This window comes from Telmatherina bonti (assembly GCF_933228915.1).
Source record: "Telmatherina bonti genome assembly, chromosome: 16".
NCBI classification, from domain to species: domain Eukaryota; kingdom Metazoa; phylum Chordata; class Actinopteri; order Atheriniformes; family Telmatherinidae; genus Telmatherina; species Telmatherina bonti.
The window spans coordinates 22631450-22651104 of record NC_136614.1 but is presented as its reverse complement, the minus strand read 5'-3'; the positions used below and the strand labels follow the sequence as shown (position 1 = coordinate 22651104).

The 19655-nt window shown below is 37.9% G+C and overlaps 1 protein-coding gene across 1 annotated transcript in view; it reads right to left on the bottom strand.

The window, feature by feature from the left end:
* LOC306767672 (low density lipoprotein receptor adapter protein 1) overlaps positions 1-18352 on the bottom strand; it is a gene marked incomplete at both ends in the record, with an annotated part of 39480 nt that extends 21128 nt beyond the window's left edge. The window contains one exon of the mRNA XM_079255752.1: positions 18268-18352. Within this exon, the coding sequence (XP_079111878.1) occupies positions 18268-18352 (85 nt within the window). The remainder of the gene's footprint in view (positions 1-18267) is intronic.
* Positions 18353-19655: the final 1303 nt, after the last annotated feature.

Below are 19655 nucleotides of genomic sequence, written 5' to 3'. Positions count from 1 at the left end.
ATAGCAGCTCTTAGTGCGGTGGAGCTTAGATATAAGTCAATCCCCCCCAAAAAAACTTAAACATTCATTTTTCAAGCTTTCAGTCATTTGGGTCATTTCAAACTCTGATACATCAAGTCTGGTGTAAACATGAGCAGCATCATTAGCTTCTGTAAAAATGTCACAGCTCTATAAGCTTCAGTGCTTATAGTCCATGCGGTGTCTTCATCAGGCAACTCACATGAATTATTAAATAGCTTTATGTTGATGCTGCAGGGTTTCAAATATATCAATCCCCTCCTAAAAGAGGAACGCTTAAATTTTTAATAAATCCTGCATGAGTCGACAGAGGGGCTGGGACTGATAAGAGTGACATGAACAAGTGGAGGGTGGCTAATTGGATTTTAACATGTAGAAGAAGAACCCTAAAGGAGGAATATATTTCTCGCTCTGAACTTTTTAGAGGAGCCACAGAGTGTTTACATGCAAATCACTCATGATATAAGTATGTTTGCATGAGTGTGTGTGTGAGCAAGGTAGTGTTCATCAAGGTGATTTAATTAAAAAAAAAAAAACACAAAATAAGCTTAGAGAAGGAATAAGGCTTCGGTAGGGCGCTGATCACGTTTCCATCTCTAATAAACTGCTGCCTGGCAACAATTTCATATCCAGCATATTGCAGCAAGAGCGCTGATTCCATTATGTTCATACACAAAGACGTCCCACTTGGGGCAAACTATGGCAATCATTGCGTTACAATGAAACCACAGAGGAAGTTGTTGATATTTTTACTGCATAGACACTCATTTGTATTCACATCAAAATTATTATGACACTTCCATGACATATAAGACTCTTCAGTAAATGAGCAACTGACTTGTGCAGTCATTCAGAGTCGCTGCTATACCTTGAGGAAGTGTTTTTAATACTATGTGATCTGCGTGCCTTTAGCTATGCAGTAGCTGTCACTTGGAGTTCCACATTCAGCAAATGAATTTCCACAGAGGAGTCAAAATTGTGCCCAAGTGGATTGTTCTGCGGCTGAACACCTACACTGGGAGTTAATTAATAACACAAACAGAAGCGCACAGATACACACACGGGTATAATAGAATAAGAAAGGGAACATGCAAGGACATTTGGGGGAGAAACATAATGTTCTTGTGTTAAAATGTAAAAATTGTTTAAACAAGTGCTCCAGGGTCTAAAAACAAAAGTAAAAACGCACCCCCAACCCAGTGTTTTTTTTATCCCCCCGAATTCCCTACAGGTCAGTAAATATAACATTCAGCTGGAGGTTTTCCATAAAATCTGATTTGAGTGTAGTGGAATGAGCAGAGCATCCATGTTAAAGTAAGGAAACAGTCTTGCTTTTGAGACCCCAGTGACACCCCCCCCTCCTCCACATCATCCTTGATGTAATCTCTCCGCCTTACTGTTTTACTCATCAGATGGAACTTTGAATCTAGGACACCACCTTGACAGGAAAAATAGGCCGAACATTCATGGAAGACAGAGGGCTGGGATAGTGTGGGTGTGTGGGAAGGGGGGGGTACTAATTCTGCCTAGAGGGAAGACCAAGCTTAGTCTTTCCATTCAAGCTCCAGTTTATTTCACTGCTTTCATAAATCTGTTCCTTAAATCACCTCTCACCTTCTACATCTTCATTTCCTCTGGCTCTCAGAGACTGAATAAAAAATAACTTCCTTCTCGCATGAGTTCTTTAAGACGACTTAATTAGAGGGGCTTGGGGAGACACTGGGTGTCTCTCAGCCAGGACTGCAGTAAAAACCAGTCCTCCAATGCTGAGAACATTGAACATAAGTGTCTTTACATAACAATAAATTTACTGAATTACATTCTTTTCCAGATCCCTATTATACTATTATACTAATATAATATTTACATTACTATTACTATATACTAATGTATATAAAATTATACTATTATACTGTTATATTTGTGTGGAACAAGGAGATAAGTAGCCTACTTATTAATCACTTGAGGATTCAGGTTTCTGATCATGTCTGTAGCCTTGTGTCTAATTTTTTTTTAATCTAGATCACTGTTGCTTTACCAGAAGAAACAAATTATAAAGTTTTCTTGCTGAAAGATGATCAAATGTTCACTATTTGGCTCTTTAAAAGCCTGGCAACATGTCCAGGATGCCCACCAACCTTTGCTCACTAGCTGTGAGCAGCTGCTTTTGATAAATGGATGGATAAATGGATGGATTGATGAATGGATTTTGAACCTTTATTTAGGACAATGTGAAAAATTCAACCATATCCAGGATGCAGCCGCACGTGTAAACACAGAGAAGTAAAAACCGAATAACTGAATCAAACAGCCTTCGTTGCCAAGCAACCACAGGCTCTAGTGTCGACAACCTGGCAGTGGCAGAAAGGTGGTTCCTGCAAATTGCATTCCCATGCACCTTGGCAAGGCTTCAAAAGGAGCAGTCAAACAGCACAAAGTGCTCAAACAGCAGCTGGTTTATTCTACAAGTTCATCTACCTGCAGTACACGACAACCGCATGCATTTAGTACAATGGTGCAAATCCTACTTTATTCTAGTCACTTTTAAAGCCTTAATAATGCAAAAAAATGAATTTCCCTCAGTTCACGTGGCCATTTCTTATAATAGTTTTATTAAACGAATAATGCTTTCCAAAATCCAGACAAATTATATGAATAATTTTGAAAACCCTCACATGCAAATGAAAAAAAAACAAAACAATAAACCTGAAACTGATAACAGATTGTCACTATTGCTCAAAAATTACTTTAACAATGAGAGAGGAAAAAGGTGCCAAATTTTTTTCCTATTGATAAATTACAGAAAGTGGTCCTGTGATGGACTGGTGAGCTGTCCAGGGTGTACCCTGCCTTTCATCCAAAGACTGCTGGGATAGGCTCCAGCTTCCCAGCGACCCTTCATCGACTCAAGTGGTTAGGATAATGAATGAATGAATGAATGAATGAATGAATAACATGAAGTCGTCTTCCTGGATTCATCTCACATTCAACCCATCTTTGGTCAAACTGAAGCAATTTTCCTAGTAATGCAGCAGAAATATTGTCTTCATCCGAAAATGGATTAAAAGCAAGTGGTTAAATTGTAATAAGATAAAACAGTAACACAAACTTTAAATAATATTTAATTTTGTTCAGGTTTTTCATTTAAAAAAAATGTTTTATATAAAAAAAAAAAACTACATATATTATATGAAGCTTTTCCTTTGCTGTACAGAAAATATAAAGATGGTGTAAAAACAAGCAAGGTCAATAAAATAGCATAACTACTAGAAAAGCACTCAAGAGAGAGCAGACCTCCTCCAACCTTATTGTGAAAAACATTTTAAAAATTCCTTTAGAATGTAATGGAGTCTGAATTAGACCATGACTTACTCATATATAAAAGAAATAAATTTAAAAAAAAAAAAAAAATCAGTAGTTTTTTTTTTTGTGTAATCCACCAGTAGTTTTTGCATGAAGTAGCTAACAAACAGATAGCATGGGCAACAGCATAACCTCCTTGTATGGTGATGGTGAAGATAATAAACAGATTCAAATACAGATTTGATTGTATGTCATTTATCAGGCTTCTAAACTTTGATTTATTTTTATTTCACATATAGAGAAAAAGTATTTGGCGTGCAATTTCTAAATCAAAGACTTTCCCTGAAACTCCTTCATAATACAGTAACGGTCTGATATTTTCAGACTTCATTATTTCATTTTTCAGCAAACTTCATTGATGCTTTTCATTTCAAACAGTATAACTGCTGGTAATCATATGGTGATGGGAACAGTCATGCATAGTGCAGCGAGTAGCACTTATACACATTTAGAGCAGATAAAGACACAGTGAAACTACACTGTAGATGAAATAATGTAAAGTCTATCAAGCGTTTTCTACAAGAGGCTTAGAACAGGATAAACATGCATGTGATCCAATTCAAACACCATAATACTGTCTGTAATATTGATGAATGGATGGAGTCCATCCAAACCAGGTACGCTCAATCCTGGTCCTCAAGGGATGGTGTCCTGCAGGTTTTCCAAGTGTCCTTGCTGGAACACACCTGACTCGGACTTAGACAAGTACACAAGTCTACTAAGTACATGTTGATTTGAATCAGGCGTGTTGCAGCAGGGACAATTAGGAAAACCTGCAGAACACAGAGCCTCAAGGACCAGGATTCTCTTATTCCAATTCAGGGTCAGTCCCAGCAGCTACCAGCCAGGGTTCTCCCTGGACAGGTCACCAAGCTACTGCACAGCCAGTCATGTTTTTTTTTTTTGTTTTTTTTAATATTTAAAAAAAAAAAAAAAACCTAATCATGCCATGAATACTAATTGTCTTTTTGTGCAGTTACTATGCAAAACAGCCTTCAACTCTCCTGTCATACACTTTCCTCCAAAAGCTCTGTGAATCAGTAAGATCATTCTGATGTTAAACAGTCTGATTGTTTTCTACTGAGCTGCTGATTTGTTCCTCAGAAGAGTCCAAAAAAAAACTGAAGTAGAATTAAGGCTTACTTTGCAACCATGTGACATGCTTTAAATGAAAATCCAGCACAGATTGTACGCTTTTGGTCCTGTATAGTTTCCTGCTCTCTGTTTATAGCTGCTACTTCAGTATGATAATTGTGTTAATATTTACTCTGCAGACAGTGACAGTTGGTGAGTGGTTGGTATCTTGTTATACAGGAGGACTGAGCCAGATAAGCAGACAATGATTTCATTATAGCCATTTTTTTTTTACCTTCTTGAAACAAGTCACACAGCTTTGTTCCAGGATTTATAGGTCTTCTCGTGAGAATTACAGTATCAATCGACTGCAGTTCCCTTCAATGTTTTATCATCTTTATACGCAGTGTTCTGATCCGAATAACAACATCTTTACTGCTTTCCACCTTTCTGTTTTTATTAATTTTATTAGTTTTTTTTTTTTTTTTTGGGTGATTAATCTTTTAGGGCGTAAGTGAGGTCTTTATTTAAAAGCTTGGCAGCAATGCTTATGGACCTGGAAAAAAAGAGCAACTGTTTCTCAAGTATGTTTGCAATCTCCTGACTAGGCCGGTCGCTATAAGCAATAAGTTAATTAATCGCACAATAAGAAAAAATCCGTGCAATAAGTTTACTGGACACAATAACTTTCATTTGTCTTTACTGCATTTGTTATAAGACAATATTAACGAAACACGGCAACACAACAAGCTTCCATCTGCACTTAAAACACAACCATGTTTTGCAATTTTCCCAGCTGGGAAGAAAAGACCTTAACAAACAGGCCAGCTCCATCTTCCCGACCGTCGATGATCACTGGTGTGTTTAACTGACAGATTAAATACAAACAGAACGATGCAACATGGTGTGCACTCAGACAGCGTGGTTGGTAAAGCCATGCTGTCCTTTAATGTTGTTAAAACGGCGACATTTTGAAAAATGTTGCAAACATTTCACAGAATCGCCTGGATGAACATTTTACCATTCCACCTCTAGTCAAGTCTAAACATGTCCCCTTATATGAGCTTTACCATAGACTATGTGTTGTAACTATGTTACATCGTGTTAAGAGACCAATGTTCCAGATAACCACATAGCCGACTCCTGTTTCAACATTTATATCGACAGTAAAGACCTCTCTAAAAGGAAGTCTAAGATTCAGCTAAAGATTTTGTTTTTATTATTTGGATAAGACTGTGAGTCAGTTTTGGTAAGACAAGGCCTTGCTGGGCCAATCAGAGGATTTGTAATCCATTAGCACACAAAAAAGTCACCTTCGAGAGCTTGTAATTTAACAGAGAGTGTCTTCTTAAATAAATGAGGGTATCCTACAGAGGATCCTCTCTTCATATGTGGTAGAGCGCCTCAGACACTTCCAGGTAAGTGATGGATGCTGGTCTGACACAGCCATACACCTCAGTTCATAGATGTCATGTCTCTGGGGAATTAAGATAAAGGGATAATCAATGTGAGAGCTTGAGTGATGCATTTAGAAATTAATTTTTTTAGAAATGAATTAGTCATGCAAGCAGGGGTGTTTTTCCTTTATTTTCCTCTCAGACTGCAACCTTAACCCAACTAACCCATGAGGTATAGTTGGAGGCAAAAGGTATTTGAATCCCTCGCTGCTGCTCTGCAGTTTATTTGTTAAAATAGAAAAACTAGGGAGATTCGGATGAGCTTATACAAACATTTTACCCACCTAAAGACTTTAAAGTGAGATAAGATTTTAGAGGATACAATATAAATATTAAGCTTTTAGCAAAGAACTCAGGGGCCCTTACCTACAGGCAACGGGTATAGGTGGGCTACATAGTCATAAGATATAAAGCCTCATATATACTGTATATTTCTTGTGAATTTCCAGTCTTAGCGTACATTTGGGTTTTGTTTTTTTTCCGGCAAAATAGATATGAATAACTCAAGGCAACGGATAAATAATCAAGTAGCTTTAAAAGTTGATTATCATCACTTATTTTGTAATTAAAAATAATGGGAAGAATCAGCGAAGAGCTAATTCACTTATCTCAGCTGGCTTCTGCACCACTGGCTCGTGTTAATTAATCTGACATGCATGACAACAGATAACTTCTGCTGGACTTTTCTGTCTTTTATTTCAACACTAACAGCACGAACAGTGCATTTCTCAACACAGTACGAGGTGCAGATGTTTCCCATTTCAAGCTGATGGCTTAAGTTTATTTTTAAGAGTGGGTGTCTTCAATCTGTACTCAGCTCAGAGGGAGACATGATGTGTCAGAAAATGGTGAGGGGGGGTTGAATTTTTTTTTTTTTTACAGGTACAGAACACAGAGGAGGGATTTGTGTCTAGTTCTGCAGCAGATTCAGCTGACATTAATGCACTCCTGAATGTATACGCAGCCACACACAGGAGGCATTTTTAGAATGTAATCTTCTTTCTTGCTGCAGTAGAACAACAATGACTAGCATGCTCATTAAAACTCTTAAACCAGTGACAGTCTATCCCACTTCACAGGAAGCTGCCAAGCATTAAATAAACAGATCTGCAAATGTTCAGGCTTCACTGTAGAGCGTAAACTACACAGGAAGCTAAATTGTGTTTGTGTGTGTGTGTGTGTGTGTGTGTGTGTGTTGAAGCAGCTGAGTGAAAAAGCACCTCTCCCACGTTAGAATAGCTCAGTTTCCTCTCAGTTGCATAATTCACTTCAGGCCAGGAAAGCTTGTTACCATTAATATAACAAAAAACAAACTCTCAAGAGAGACTGCAGTTAATGCCACCATGATGAACTCTCTATATTTCAAACAGTAATAGAACATGGGGGGGTGACAGATAAAAATTTTATAACAAAACCATTTACAGCGCATATATATACTGCCCGTGAGACACAGTTAAATGTTACACACTCGCCATATCAAAATTCTCTGGAGCCTGAGTATGAAAATCAATATGGAATCCGATGTGTCGCAGCTCTTCATAACACAAGACATAGCTTGTAAAATCAATATTTGTGGACTGGAGCAGTGACAAAAATATACTTACTGCTTTAGACACAGATAACATAGAATCCAAACATAAGCATCAGGAAATCTTGTTGGAATCATTTTCAGCGTGAAAAACAAGAAACTGAAAAGTTTCATCTAATTTCTCTGAAATGAAAAGTCAACCGGCACCAAGACACATTCTCCATGTTAGATGCTGCACACATTCTGTTCTGTAAACTCTTATCTTGACAAAGCAAGATAAAATTCTCACTGTTCAGCAAGCTTATCCTACCTCATCCTTAAACCACAAGGAGAGTATTAAGGTGAATCTCCTGGGAAACAGTTGGGATTTAAGGGGCATCAGTCCAGAAGTTTTGAGAGTAAAACATGGCAGATGGGTTCAAACTAAGCATTCATTAAACACTGACTTCTGAGGGAGGAAAATGCATCTTTTATATTCCTCCAGGAAAGCTGGAACCCTGTCCCAACTTGGCACCACCATGCATCCAGTGATCCTTTTCTTTTGCAGGTGGACAGCTCAGTACCTCCTGGTAAATACATCCCCACACAACCACTTATGATTAAATCTCAATAATAATATAAAATTATTATTATTATTATTATTATTATTATAACAATAACAGCCCTGTGATGGATTGGTGAGCCGTCCAGGGTGTACCCTACCTGTCGCCCAAAGACTACTGGGATAGGCTCCAGTTTCCCCGCGATTCTGAATTGGATTAAGCGGTTAGGAAAATGAAAGAATAAATGAATAAGAAGTAGAAGAACAACAACAACAATAATAATAATGTTTCATGGAATATGTGGAGCCCTTCAAGCTCAGTTAACCCTCTGGGGACCAAGGATATTTTAGAGAAATAAACCTCGCCTGACTTTTTTAGTTTAAATGCTAATAAACACCACCTTTCAATGCCCCATAATGTCCTATACCTTGTTTTTTTTAATTATTCTGAATGGAAATATCATAAACTGCTATGTAAATGAGGCTCCTTTGCTTGAAACAAAGAGTATTATAATTTCGAAGCATGACTAAAAGTACTGAAGGGGACTGAAGCACCGCAGCTTTCCGAAATCACTGTCAGCTGCTCATACTGTATCTGTTACCAAATTATACATCTGTTACGACGCCGTTGTGTCGTTTATGTTGAAATAAACTACTTGAGTAATGCAAATGTTTGTTTGAGCAGTTACGCATGGTATGTGTGCGTAAAAGCTGTTGTTTTGATAATTTATCAGCCTTGTAAATACAGAAGGCAGCTATCCGACTGCTAATGACACTGATGCAAAGTGATTGACACTGTTTGGAAGCGTTTCCTGAGGCATCATCAGCTCTGATTGGACAAAAACACGTGTCATGCGCCAAAGACAAAGGCTCTGATTGGAACACCTATTTTGACACAACACTGTATCACCTATGAATGGGCTACAGTGATGCCGGAACTACCGTCTGAAAGCCTGGAGTCTCCCGATTAAGAGGGGGAAAAAAGTAAGTTTCTATCTTTTATGGTTCGAAAGCTATGCTCGATTAAACACAACATGGTCCCTGGCATCGCCAACAATGCCGGCGTCCCCAGAGTGTTAAGTATGTCAGAAGTGTGAAGAGAAAAGGAGAAACAGAACATTTCTGGAGATGTGGGGGGAGGTACTAATTCCTAAAAGACTGTAAAGAGGCAAGTTCTTTTGGGGTAAATAGGGGAGCTTTTATATGTTTGGAAATTCTATGGTGTTCAGGAGTAGCACTCTAAACAAATAATGTGAATTTAACCTTCTAATATTCCTTCACAAATAGCCTTTGACCTAAAATAAAAACCTAAAATACACACACACCAAAAGACATACACAGTAAGACATGATCATGTGTGATAGTCTTGATTTCCAAAGGCAAAGTAAAACGGGTCAGCCCAATAGAATCCTGTGTAATATCAAGTGAAATCAGAGAACACACATCTCCTTCCTCAAAATATAAACATGTTTGAACAGGTAAAATGAACTTGTCAGGTTCATAAAACACAGCTGAGAGCAAGAAACTGCTTTCCAGCATCGGAAAGACAATAAATATCTTGGTGAGTAAAATAAAGTTAATTCTCAGCACGTAGTGTGTAATCGTACAGAACATTGTCAGACGATACATTCAGCTAAAATCCTCTCTGTAACTATAAAACATAAGAAACTGTGTTTGGGCCGCTGACCCAGGAAGCTATGATGATGAGCCGTACCAACAACCTGAAAACACACAGCTGTAAACTGCTGCGCATTTGACCGCAGGTGAGCACACCACCTCAGTGTCACCATGGCAGCACAATTCATCATCAGGCAAGTTCCGAATTATTTCTACATCAGAACAGCAGTTTCACAGCAAACATAACTTTATCTTCCCAACTGCTGATAATGGTGATAATGGCGTCAGTGCCAGGTGTTTTTATATTTTATGAGGAGGATATAAAAGTTATACGACGCTCTGTAATGTCTGAGTGGCTCGCTGATCAGGGTGTTTTCTTTTTGCTAACAAGGAAGTATCAAGAGACTTTGCAAAGTAGTGGATAAACGTGTACTATACATGTAATGCCCAACAAGGTGTACATTATCAGAAATGATTCACATCAGATGGTAGCTTTCATATTCTCTGCATTTATCATTTTACCTCAGACCTCAGTAGTTTTTTCTTAAAGGTTTCCCAGTATGCTTACACAACAACAGGCATAATTAACCTTTTAGAGGGCTCAGATGGTCATGTATGACATGACTTCAACTGACCTGAATGGAAAAAGGGGATTCTGGTGTAAGAAACCATGATTGCATTAGTTTGTTTTAATTTTTACACACTCTGTTTTGGGTTTTGGGTATCAAAGCTCCCTGCAAAATGATCCAATCGGTTCAAAGCGTGCATGTTTCTTCAAAAGCATCACTGTAGGATAAGGTGGAAACAGTTGATCGGCTGAATCTAATTCAAACTATAATTCTGACAATCTTTAAAATGACATTAAAGGTAAAAACCATCCTTGTGTCAAATCCATTCAGCAAAAATCATCTTGAGCGAATCCAGCTGCAGATCAGCTGACGTCAAACAAGTCAGCAAGGTTTAGAAAGTTAAAGCACATGATGCTTTCACTGTTTGGGTCCGTTGTTACCTTTGTAGAGTAATGTAATTAAATTATTTTCAATAAACTCAGTTTGACCATAAAGTCAATATAACATCAAGATTTTTGTTAATCCAGTTTACCATTGCTAGTCCTCAACCAAGGTCAGCGCCAACAACCTTCTTAGTTCGAGCACAGTAATCATAATGTGTCCTTAAATTTGACTGTCTCTGCGTGTTGCCCATTTTCAATCTGTCCATCAAGTTTCCCAAATTCAGCCTGTTTGCTGTCAAATAATCAAGCACTTGGTCATAGCTACATAGAATAACATGTCAACCAAAGACGTTCATCATTTGATGGAGCAAAATGGCATAAAACATTAAAATAGAATAGTCAGATAAATATTTAATAGCAGCTTAAGTATGAATAAACAAATAAAGAATCATCTAAATCTTTAGGATTCATTGTAATGAAGCCAAGAATTTCATTGCAATGCACAGAGTGGGTACTGAGTTATTTAGTCAAATCAACCATACAGACACACACTGGCAGACACACACTGTCATCCCTCGAGCTTCACTACAAGCATGGCTTAAATGACATTAGTCACACACAGGCAGACTGTTCGGTAATAGAAACTCTGTTGGGGAAGAGTGGGGGGGGGGGGGGGGGTTAAGTCTAAACATGAAACCAAGTGGAAGAATACGTCAAGTAAAAAAGCAGACTCAAATAAAGGCTGTGTGGAGCTGTCAGTGAGATGGTTGTGCTTTTGACAGTAATCCTACTAATCAGAGCGGTTGGGGTTTTAGCTCATGGACAGTAGTTCTCCTCTGATGTGGAAAGAGCCAAAAGGGCACGCTCTCACAAAGAATCCTGTAGGAAAAAAAACATGAAATCTGCACATTTTACAGAAAAAAAAACCACAACATTTTTTCATTTATAAAATATAGTTTTTATAAGAAATGTTTTTTTTTTTTATCTGTCATGAATTTAAAAAAAAAAAACCTTATAGAGACGCAAAATGCTAAAAAAAAAAAAAAGTTTAAATTTATCAGTTTGTAACAACCAATATCTTACATCAGCATCCACTGATGTTTAAAACAAGAAATCTGATGCTCAAGTCACCTGAGAGCATGCTGCATAAAAACTCATTAGCAACGCTGTATCATCTAATCTATCCTCACCCTTTCTGGTGGGACAGGTGAGTGTGTGAGGAAGCTTAAGGAGAAATCTGTTCATGTTAATCTAAATCTAATAAACTAACATTCAGCTGAAAGTGGTCAGTATACTGGTGAACAGATCTGTGTGTCAGTGTAAACATATATCTGCAAAAGGCATTAAATAAAAACGGTTTTGTCCTTTAGCACTAATTGAAGAACTGGATCAATCTGTGGCCGTTTTACAGCTTTAAATTTCAGATTTACATATCACTCTGTATTATTCTTATTTTTCTAAAGGATTTATTAGAAACATTTGACATATTTTTCCCAGTTCCCTTAAACAGAACTCAATTTGCAGGTTAAATTTGGTTTAAGTTGAAAATTTGCCTTGTGAAGAAGTGAATGTTTTATCCACAAAGTTCTAAGCTGCTTCTTAGGTTCATTATTGATATTAAAAACAGCCCGGGCACCATAGAATGTGTAATAGTATTGGAGTGTAACAATATTTAGGATATTATATGTGATTTATTTATCATCTTATTGTATATGAGCCCGCTTACATCTGTTATGTTCAGCACAGTTATCATGATCACTTATTATTCACTTGTTTGAAAACAGTAATGTGAAACTGAAAATAATATAAATCAAAAATAAAACTTTGGGTTACTGGGTAATTTTACGGACTCGGTGAACTATCAGGCCTGCACATTACAGAGGACACACTTTGTTATTTAAAGGAGCTTTCTACACCACGTTGACAATTTGGCTTTCACACAAATATGAAAAGTTCATGAACTCTCTTGCATTTTCAGTACAAATACTGAGATGTCAGACCCGTTACTCTTGTAGGTGGCCTCTACTGTAGGTGGCAGTCATCACAGAAAGCCGAGAGCTTACAGAGTCGCACAATCGCTCCTCACTTTTAATCTTCATTTCTCTGAAGCAATCAGCACTTTGTTTTTACACCAACATGAACGTGTTGAGTAAATGCCAGCTGGTAAGCGCAAAACCATCTCTGTCCTATTTTACCGAAGAAGTCAAAAACACATTTCCCCTTCCATCATTTTTTTTCAGGAACCTCTTCTGGTTCTGCTTGCTGTATCACCTTCTTCTGAACTGACAAGCATGCACAGAGACAAACTGGACATCCTGGATAACAACTGGAATTTGCTTTTATGGTTTGATTAAGTGTGATTTTTAATGACTGGAAAAGACCAAAGGGTCTCTCATTGGTTTGTTTGGTGTCTAAATACTGCAAATGTTCTGAACCACTGAAGGCCACTGAGTTACATGTTAGTAACACATTTCATTTAAAAAAAAAACTAAAATCTGTAACCTCTTAATTATCAAGCTGTCATCTTATTTATCACAATCCAAGCAAAGGAAATCTGTGTATTCTGCTGCCCACTAATCCCGGTCTTTATCCTCCTCCCAAACACTCTTCATCAGTCTTTCGTGGGGGGTGGGGATGCTCCTCCTCCTTACTGGTATTAACCCAACACACTGGTTCTTGAGTTTTAACGAGCCATCGAGCAATAATTGCTTCTTGAGGGCAGTGCGAAATAACACCAGTTCCTCCTATATGCCAGTCTGATCATACCCCAGTAAGGTTCAATAGCAGAATCAGACACAGTCAGGGTTCCTAAGCAGTCCATACTAATAACTGGTGGGTTCACTGACTCCAGAACAAACTTTCACCTGAGCTGCAAATCACAGTGAAATAAACTGAAGGTCCTGTTTTTTTTTTTAATACAAAAAAAAATATTCAGAAGGTTATTCATTTCATACTTATCTTTTTTTTTTTACCCAAAGATCGTTGTGAAGCAGAATCCCAACATGACATTCACACTACAAAACAGTTTACAAAAAAAACTACAATGGCAGACCCCAAGGACACAGCCTTACTGAATTAAAGTCAGTCTGGAGCTGAAGCATTGTGGGTTGATGCTGCTACAGCAGGGACACAGGAGGAGCCAAGGGCAAATGTGTCTGATGTCTGAGACTCAGAAAAAGGTCGGAACTGCTCCTGTGTGATGTGATCCGAGGGGAAAGCTTCTACTTCAAGTGCATGTTGTGTCCTTGTCCAGCGTGACATCAGCATTGGCCTCAAAAGTTATAACCGCCAGTCGAGAGCAGCAGTGGGACGGTGCTGCATATGCAATTCCTGGGAGGCAATGAAGCCCAGATTATTGTAGATGTTCAACATAAGGATCAGTTTATGCAAACACAAAGTCATCAGTCTGGCTGTTAGGAGAAAGCTTTTATGTGAAAGTGATGTTAGCAAAGGTCAAGAGACAGCTAAATTAATGATGTCAGTGTGTTTCGGAAAAGCTTTTCCATCAAATATTACCCCTTCAAGTCACATCTAATTAAATACTTCCATCTAATTTCTCCTTCACACTCCACTCTGAGATTTATTAATATGATAATAGTTCTTTATCTTAAGACGTCTCTTATAAGTGTCTATAATAAACAACCTGACGTGGTAACCTAATAAATCAACATTGTGCATGCTGACTCCAATTTTTTTTAACCTTTCAATCAGCCAACAGGACAGAAAAAAAATTCACTCACTTTTTACCAAAAACTCTAATCCCACCAAATTTCTGTGTCAGTGCCAAGAAGCTTCAGTGTGACCTTATTTGCATTCTGACAGCCAGCATCGCAGCATGCTGGCATACAGACGCTGTCCTCGCAGCAAATTGCCTGCTAAGTAGCTTCAGGACATCAGCAGTCCCCCTCGCCACTGGTGACCGCAGCATACACATTTTTCCAGCCTGATTCCTCTGGTGGTTTACACACACAAACTGCTTCTGTCATCAGGTGCAGAAATCCAGCTGGCTTCTGCTCTGACACTGTCAATCTGCTTTTTGCTCTCTCTACTGTCTCTAACAACAAGAAGAGAAGGGGGGGGGGAAAGCACATTGCAGATGCTGCTGCTGACACCGTGTCGCAACAGCTTTCAGGACAACATGTTGATGGGTGCTACAGAGAAATAAAGCAATCACAACCATTTGGGTCATCGTGACACCTAACACTAACATCCCATGTTCAAAATTCAAATAAAATGTGTCCAAAAGCATCCAAAGAAACTCTCAAACTACCAGTAAGCAAAAATGTGTTAATATCCAACAGATCTGTGCTCAATTTCAAGTAATTTATGTTGAAATTTTCCCACAGTGCCCAAAGACACCAAGAAAATGTTCCTGGCTGTGAAATTAATCATATTTGATGAAAGCTGGCACGAGCAGTGGATTATTCTCTAAGCAGGAATTTGGGATGAGGCTAAAGCAGCATGCTAGTGTTTAGACGCTTACACCTAGCTACAGGGAAGGAGCATTCAAACAACATCTGACACTTAGGTGAGGCAGCAGAACTACAGACAGCAGGTTTGTCACTGACGGTGTGACGTTTACGCTGTTGTGACCCTTCACTCAGCTCTCTCTACCTCCAGTGATCCACTTTGTTTTACAGCAATCAATCATTTTTAAATCTTTCTTTCTGGACATTTTATGAAAACAAACAAAAAGAACTAAAGATTTGTTGAACTGGAATTGTGGCAAAATCCCAGTATTTTGCACGTCTTTCAATGCAGGTCCAAATGAATGCACGCATTTTGCTTCCATGTGCAGATAAGGGATTGTCTAATCAATAATCCAACTCTTATGGCCAAAGGTGCTCACTGGAACACAGGACTTATTGAACCCAGCGCTTCTCCACATTAACAGATGAAGCTACAGCCTGTACAGTAAGAGCAGAAGTGAGTAAAAACAAACACTGACAATTTTATAACCAAGGTCCATTTTTATAAATGAACCTTTGGAGGTATGAAGACACACCTTCACCACACATCATTTTCATTTGTGATGCATTTGACCCACACAAAAAGGAAAAGGTTTATTGTGTATTTTGTTCTGATAAACTCTACCTTTTACAGGGTTACATTGTTATTTAAATCATTTTAAAAGAACATTCGTTTTGTTCACTGTGTAAACTGCTTTTGTGGGGAATCGTGTAAAAATGTTAAAGCTTATGTTGAGAAATGTCCTCAGAGTTAACAACATTCTGATTTCATTTAGCATCTATTATCACTCCTACTAATATTGCCAAGTTCTCAGTTAGAATTAAAACACGATGATACCGCCTCAACTCGTGCAAAGCTCTTATTCTGCACTCTGCAGTCAAACGCTTTGCTTTCATCCTGCTACACAAAGCAATAACATGCACCACTGAGCTTTCCATATATTAATAAGTGATCAGGTGGAATTCAATTGTGCCAGTTTAGATTGTCATAGTGATGGTAGTCTCTGCAGTGAAGAGACTTGAAAAAACTATTGTTTTTAAAATGTTGAGTTTCTCTAAGAAAACGTCTGATTCTGTAGATTGAGGCTTTCGCAGCATTTTTAACCAATGTGTTTTATTACTACCTGTGTGCCTTTTAAACAATTTAAAAGTTTTTGTCTGCTCTTAGTTTATTCTGCCTTGCAGACATATGTTCATGAGCGAGCTTTTTTCTTAAGGCAGTAAATGTTATTATTTGCAGGCATTTGAATATCACAAATATTTTAAATAATCTTTCATATTTTGTATAATCTTGTATGCCAACTTTTTTTGGTCAATTATTTTTCTCCCCCTTTGATAATACTGGTTGCTGTTGTCTTATACATAATTGTAAAGCCAAAAGGCTATCATTATTAAGGATTATTTTCTGTGGAGTGGGCTAAACAGCTTTAATGTGGGCCCCCCAAACAGTGCCAGAATCCCTGCAATATTCTCTAGTTAATATTCAGTGTTGTTTAGAAATGCAAGCGCTGCCAGGTGTGCGACAGTCACAGATGCATGATTAGCACCTAAATGGGACAAACTGATAAACAGACATATTTGAAAGGCCTTCTTCATTTGGAGCCTGCCTCCGCCCACCCCGGTGATAACACTCTCCTCACAGACTGGAGATTATCTTGGAGTATCTCCAGTATTTGGGAGTAGAGAGGATGAAATGACCTGCAGTGAATCCAGACCGCAATCCAGCTGAAAAAGTGTTGCGGTCACCTCAGCGGAGGTGTGCTGTTCATTCTACAGAGACCAACTCAACTATGCTGGATGAAGAATGGGACATCATCCCATAACAAGATGTGATCTGACTGCTGACCAACATGACGTGGTAAACCAGATTTGAAAGGATTTTTTTTGTGCCCTACTCACATGTTTGGCTGTGTTGCTCCTTCCATGGTCCTTTAGTTATATTACCTTGTTGTAAAAGTAACATATAAAAGCTTTCCAACTATGTATAATACAATAATAACTCATAATTATTAAAATGGGGTGAGGGGTGATTTTCAACCAAACACAAACGTCCCAATTTGTGTGCCACATTTATGAGACCTCCTCCTGGTTTTCTTGCATTTTAAAACAGCTGACTGACTGCTGGAGATGGCATCATGGTGATAAACTCCTGTTGTCAGCTAAACATGTCAAATCTGTCAATATTTTTTATTTACGAAGCACAAAGGGCAAACCAAAATTTTAACATTTTAAACCTAATATCAAATTTGTGTCATGAAATTTAATAAATCAATCGCAACTCATTTAAAAGTGACAGTTAATTTGCCATGTTATATCTGAAAGCTATAAAACATAATGGTACGTTATTATTGTTGCAGAGAAAGGATAGTGCAACATTAGCAGGATTTTAATTCCCCAGTATTAAGATATTAATTGTTTTATACCCTGGAACAAATCATAATATTGGCTATTTTGGAGAAGAGGATGATGAAGAAGAGGAAGATGATGGAGGATTCTTCACACCCTCTCAACAACACAGTGATGAAACAATAAAGTGTGTTCAGTGAGAGGCTTCTTCAGGTCCGATGTAAGACTGAAAGATACAGAAGAACATTCCTGCCAGCAGCCATCAGCCTCCGGAACAAGACCTCCTCAAATTAATTAATATCTACTATAATATTGAATTTCCATTTGGGGATTAATCAAGTATTTTTCATTTCATTCATTTTCATTCATTCATTCATTCTTTCATTTCATTCATTATTTTGTTCATCTCTTTGAAAGCCAGATATAAGTTGCAGGATTTTAAATCGACATCTTCAAAGGTTTTGTTAGTTGTGTAAAACCAATCAGAATAATTCGTGTAGCTATTTAACTGTATAATTGAGGAGGTCTACTTAAGCAGGTCAACAGCTGGATTTAATTGGCTTTAATTTAATTAACCAGATCTAATAAGATTGCTTTAGTTCCTACCAGCTACTTCAGTGGGGGACACTTGGCAGGACCCACTCAGGATGCAGCAGAAGTACTTAACAACACAATTATAGCAGCTTGTAACGTTGCAGATATTTACAGTACTACATCAGCTTCGTTATACAGCTGGAAATAAAATAAATAAATAAGAACCCTCTTTGTTAATAAAATACAACCATCCGTGGCTTTGCAACAACCAGCCAGATGCGCAAAACGCCCTCTGTAAAAACACTATTCTTACTAAATTTGCTGCACTGGAAGCATCACCATCCAAACACACATCCAGTTGCACTCACTCTCGTGCTTGGAAGTTCCCCATGTGTGCCGCGGGACGCCGGGGCTCTTGATAATCGCTCTGCCGGCTGATTTCAGGGCATCCATCACGAGGATGTGTCCGCTCTGCGCCAGGTAGAGTCTCCACGCCGCGGGCAGCTGGATACAGCAGGGCTGCTCTCCTCTCTGCGCGGTTCGCCAGAGAGAAACGAGCCGAAGAAGGAGAAAGAAACACACATCCAAGTTCCCCACGAGTCTCTCCGCTTCGCCTCGCGACACTGACGCGAGCTGCTGAGGGCGACACGCGCACCGGCTGCACCGTTTCCAAAGTTGAGGGCGTGTCCTTCTAACCTTCAGGAGCTCACAGCATCTTCCCAAGTGCTCCAGTTAATGAAATTAAGAAATAAAGAAATACTGTTGTATTGTTAACGAGAAAAACAATTAGTCAGTAATGAGGTTCTGCTTAATGAGCTTAATGTTGCGCGTTTTGCCTGTGGTGAAGACACTGATGAAGTGTTTTATTTCATTACCAACCTTACCAAACTGCGCACAATAGCATTATTTCTTTTCAGATAAATTTATATTTTATACTGAATACAAAAAAAAAAAAAAAAAGTCAATGAGAGTTTCTTTCCCTCCAAATATTAAGAATATTCACCAAGGCATCTGTCCTGATTTTTACTACTTTGACGCCCCCTCGTGCTTCTTAGTTGTTATTGTAATATTGAGGGATTACGTTGATAAAAGTTTAATTGTTACGTAAATCTGTGAGAAGAATTTGCCAGAGCCCCACTTGCACTGAAAAGGACTGAATAGACAAGTAGTTCTTTATTTTTACATTGGCCCAAATAAATCCAAATAAATTAAGGATTTCAGTATGTATATGTATATGTGGTACATAGGTCCGTTTTCATGCACATGTAATTCAGTTTTGTGTGTTTGAAATCTAAAACAATTTAGTTTCAAATGTATGAATTTTTCTGAGTTTGTTACTGTTGCATTCATTAACATAAATCCTGCATAAATTACTACTTAGATATAAAATGGTATTAGAATTGTCCCTTTTATGGGATGAGTCTCATTTTAGAGTATGTGAGTATATATATATATATATATATATATATATATATATATATATATATATATATATATATATATATTTTTTTTTTTTTTTTTTTTTTTTAAATTAAGTTCATGCTTAAAACCACAAATTGCAGCACTCCAAAATGCTGGCAGAGCAAAGTCCAAAATCAATTTCTATGATGGTATCAAAGTTACTAAATTCCTGAACATGAGAGTCACAGTTTTTGGTGCAACAATAGGCGTCAAATTCAAAATGAGCATATAGTAAATAAAATATGTTGCCATTGTAACTAACACTTAAATAAGGGGTATAAATAGTCTGCAAATG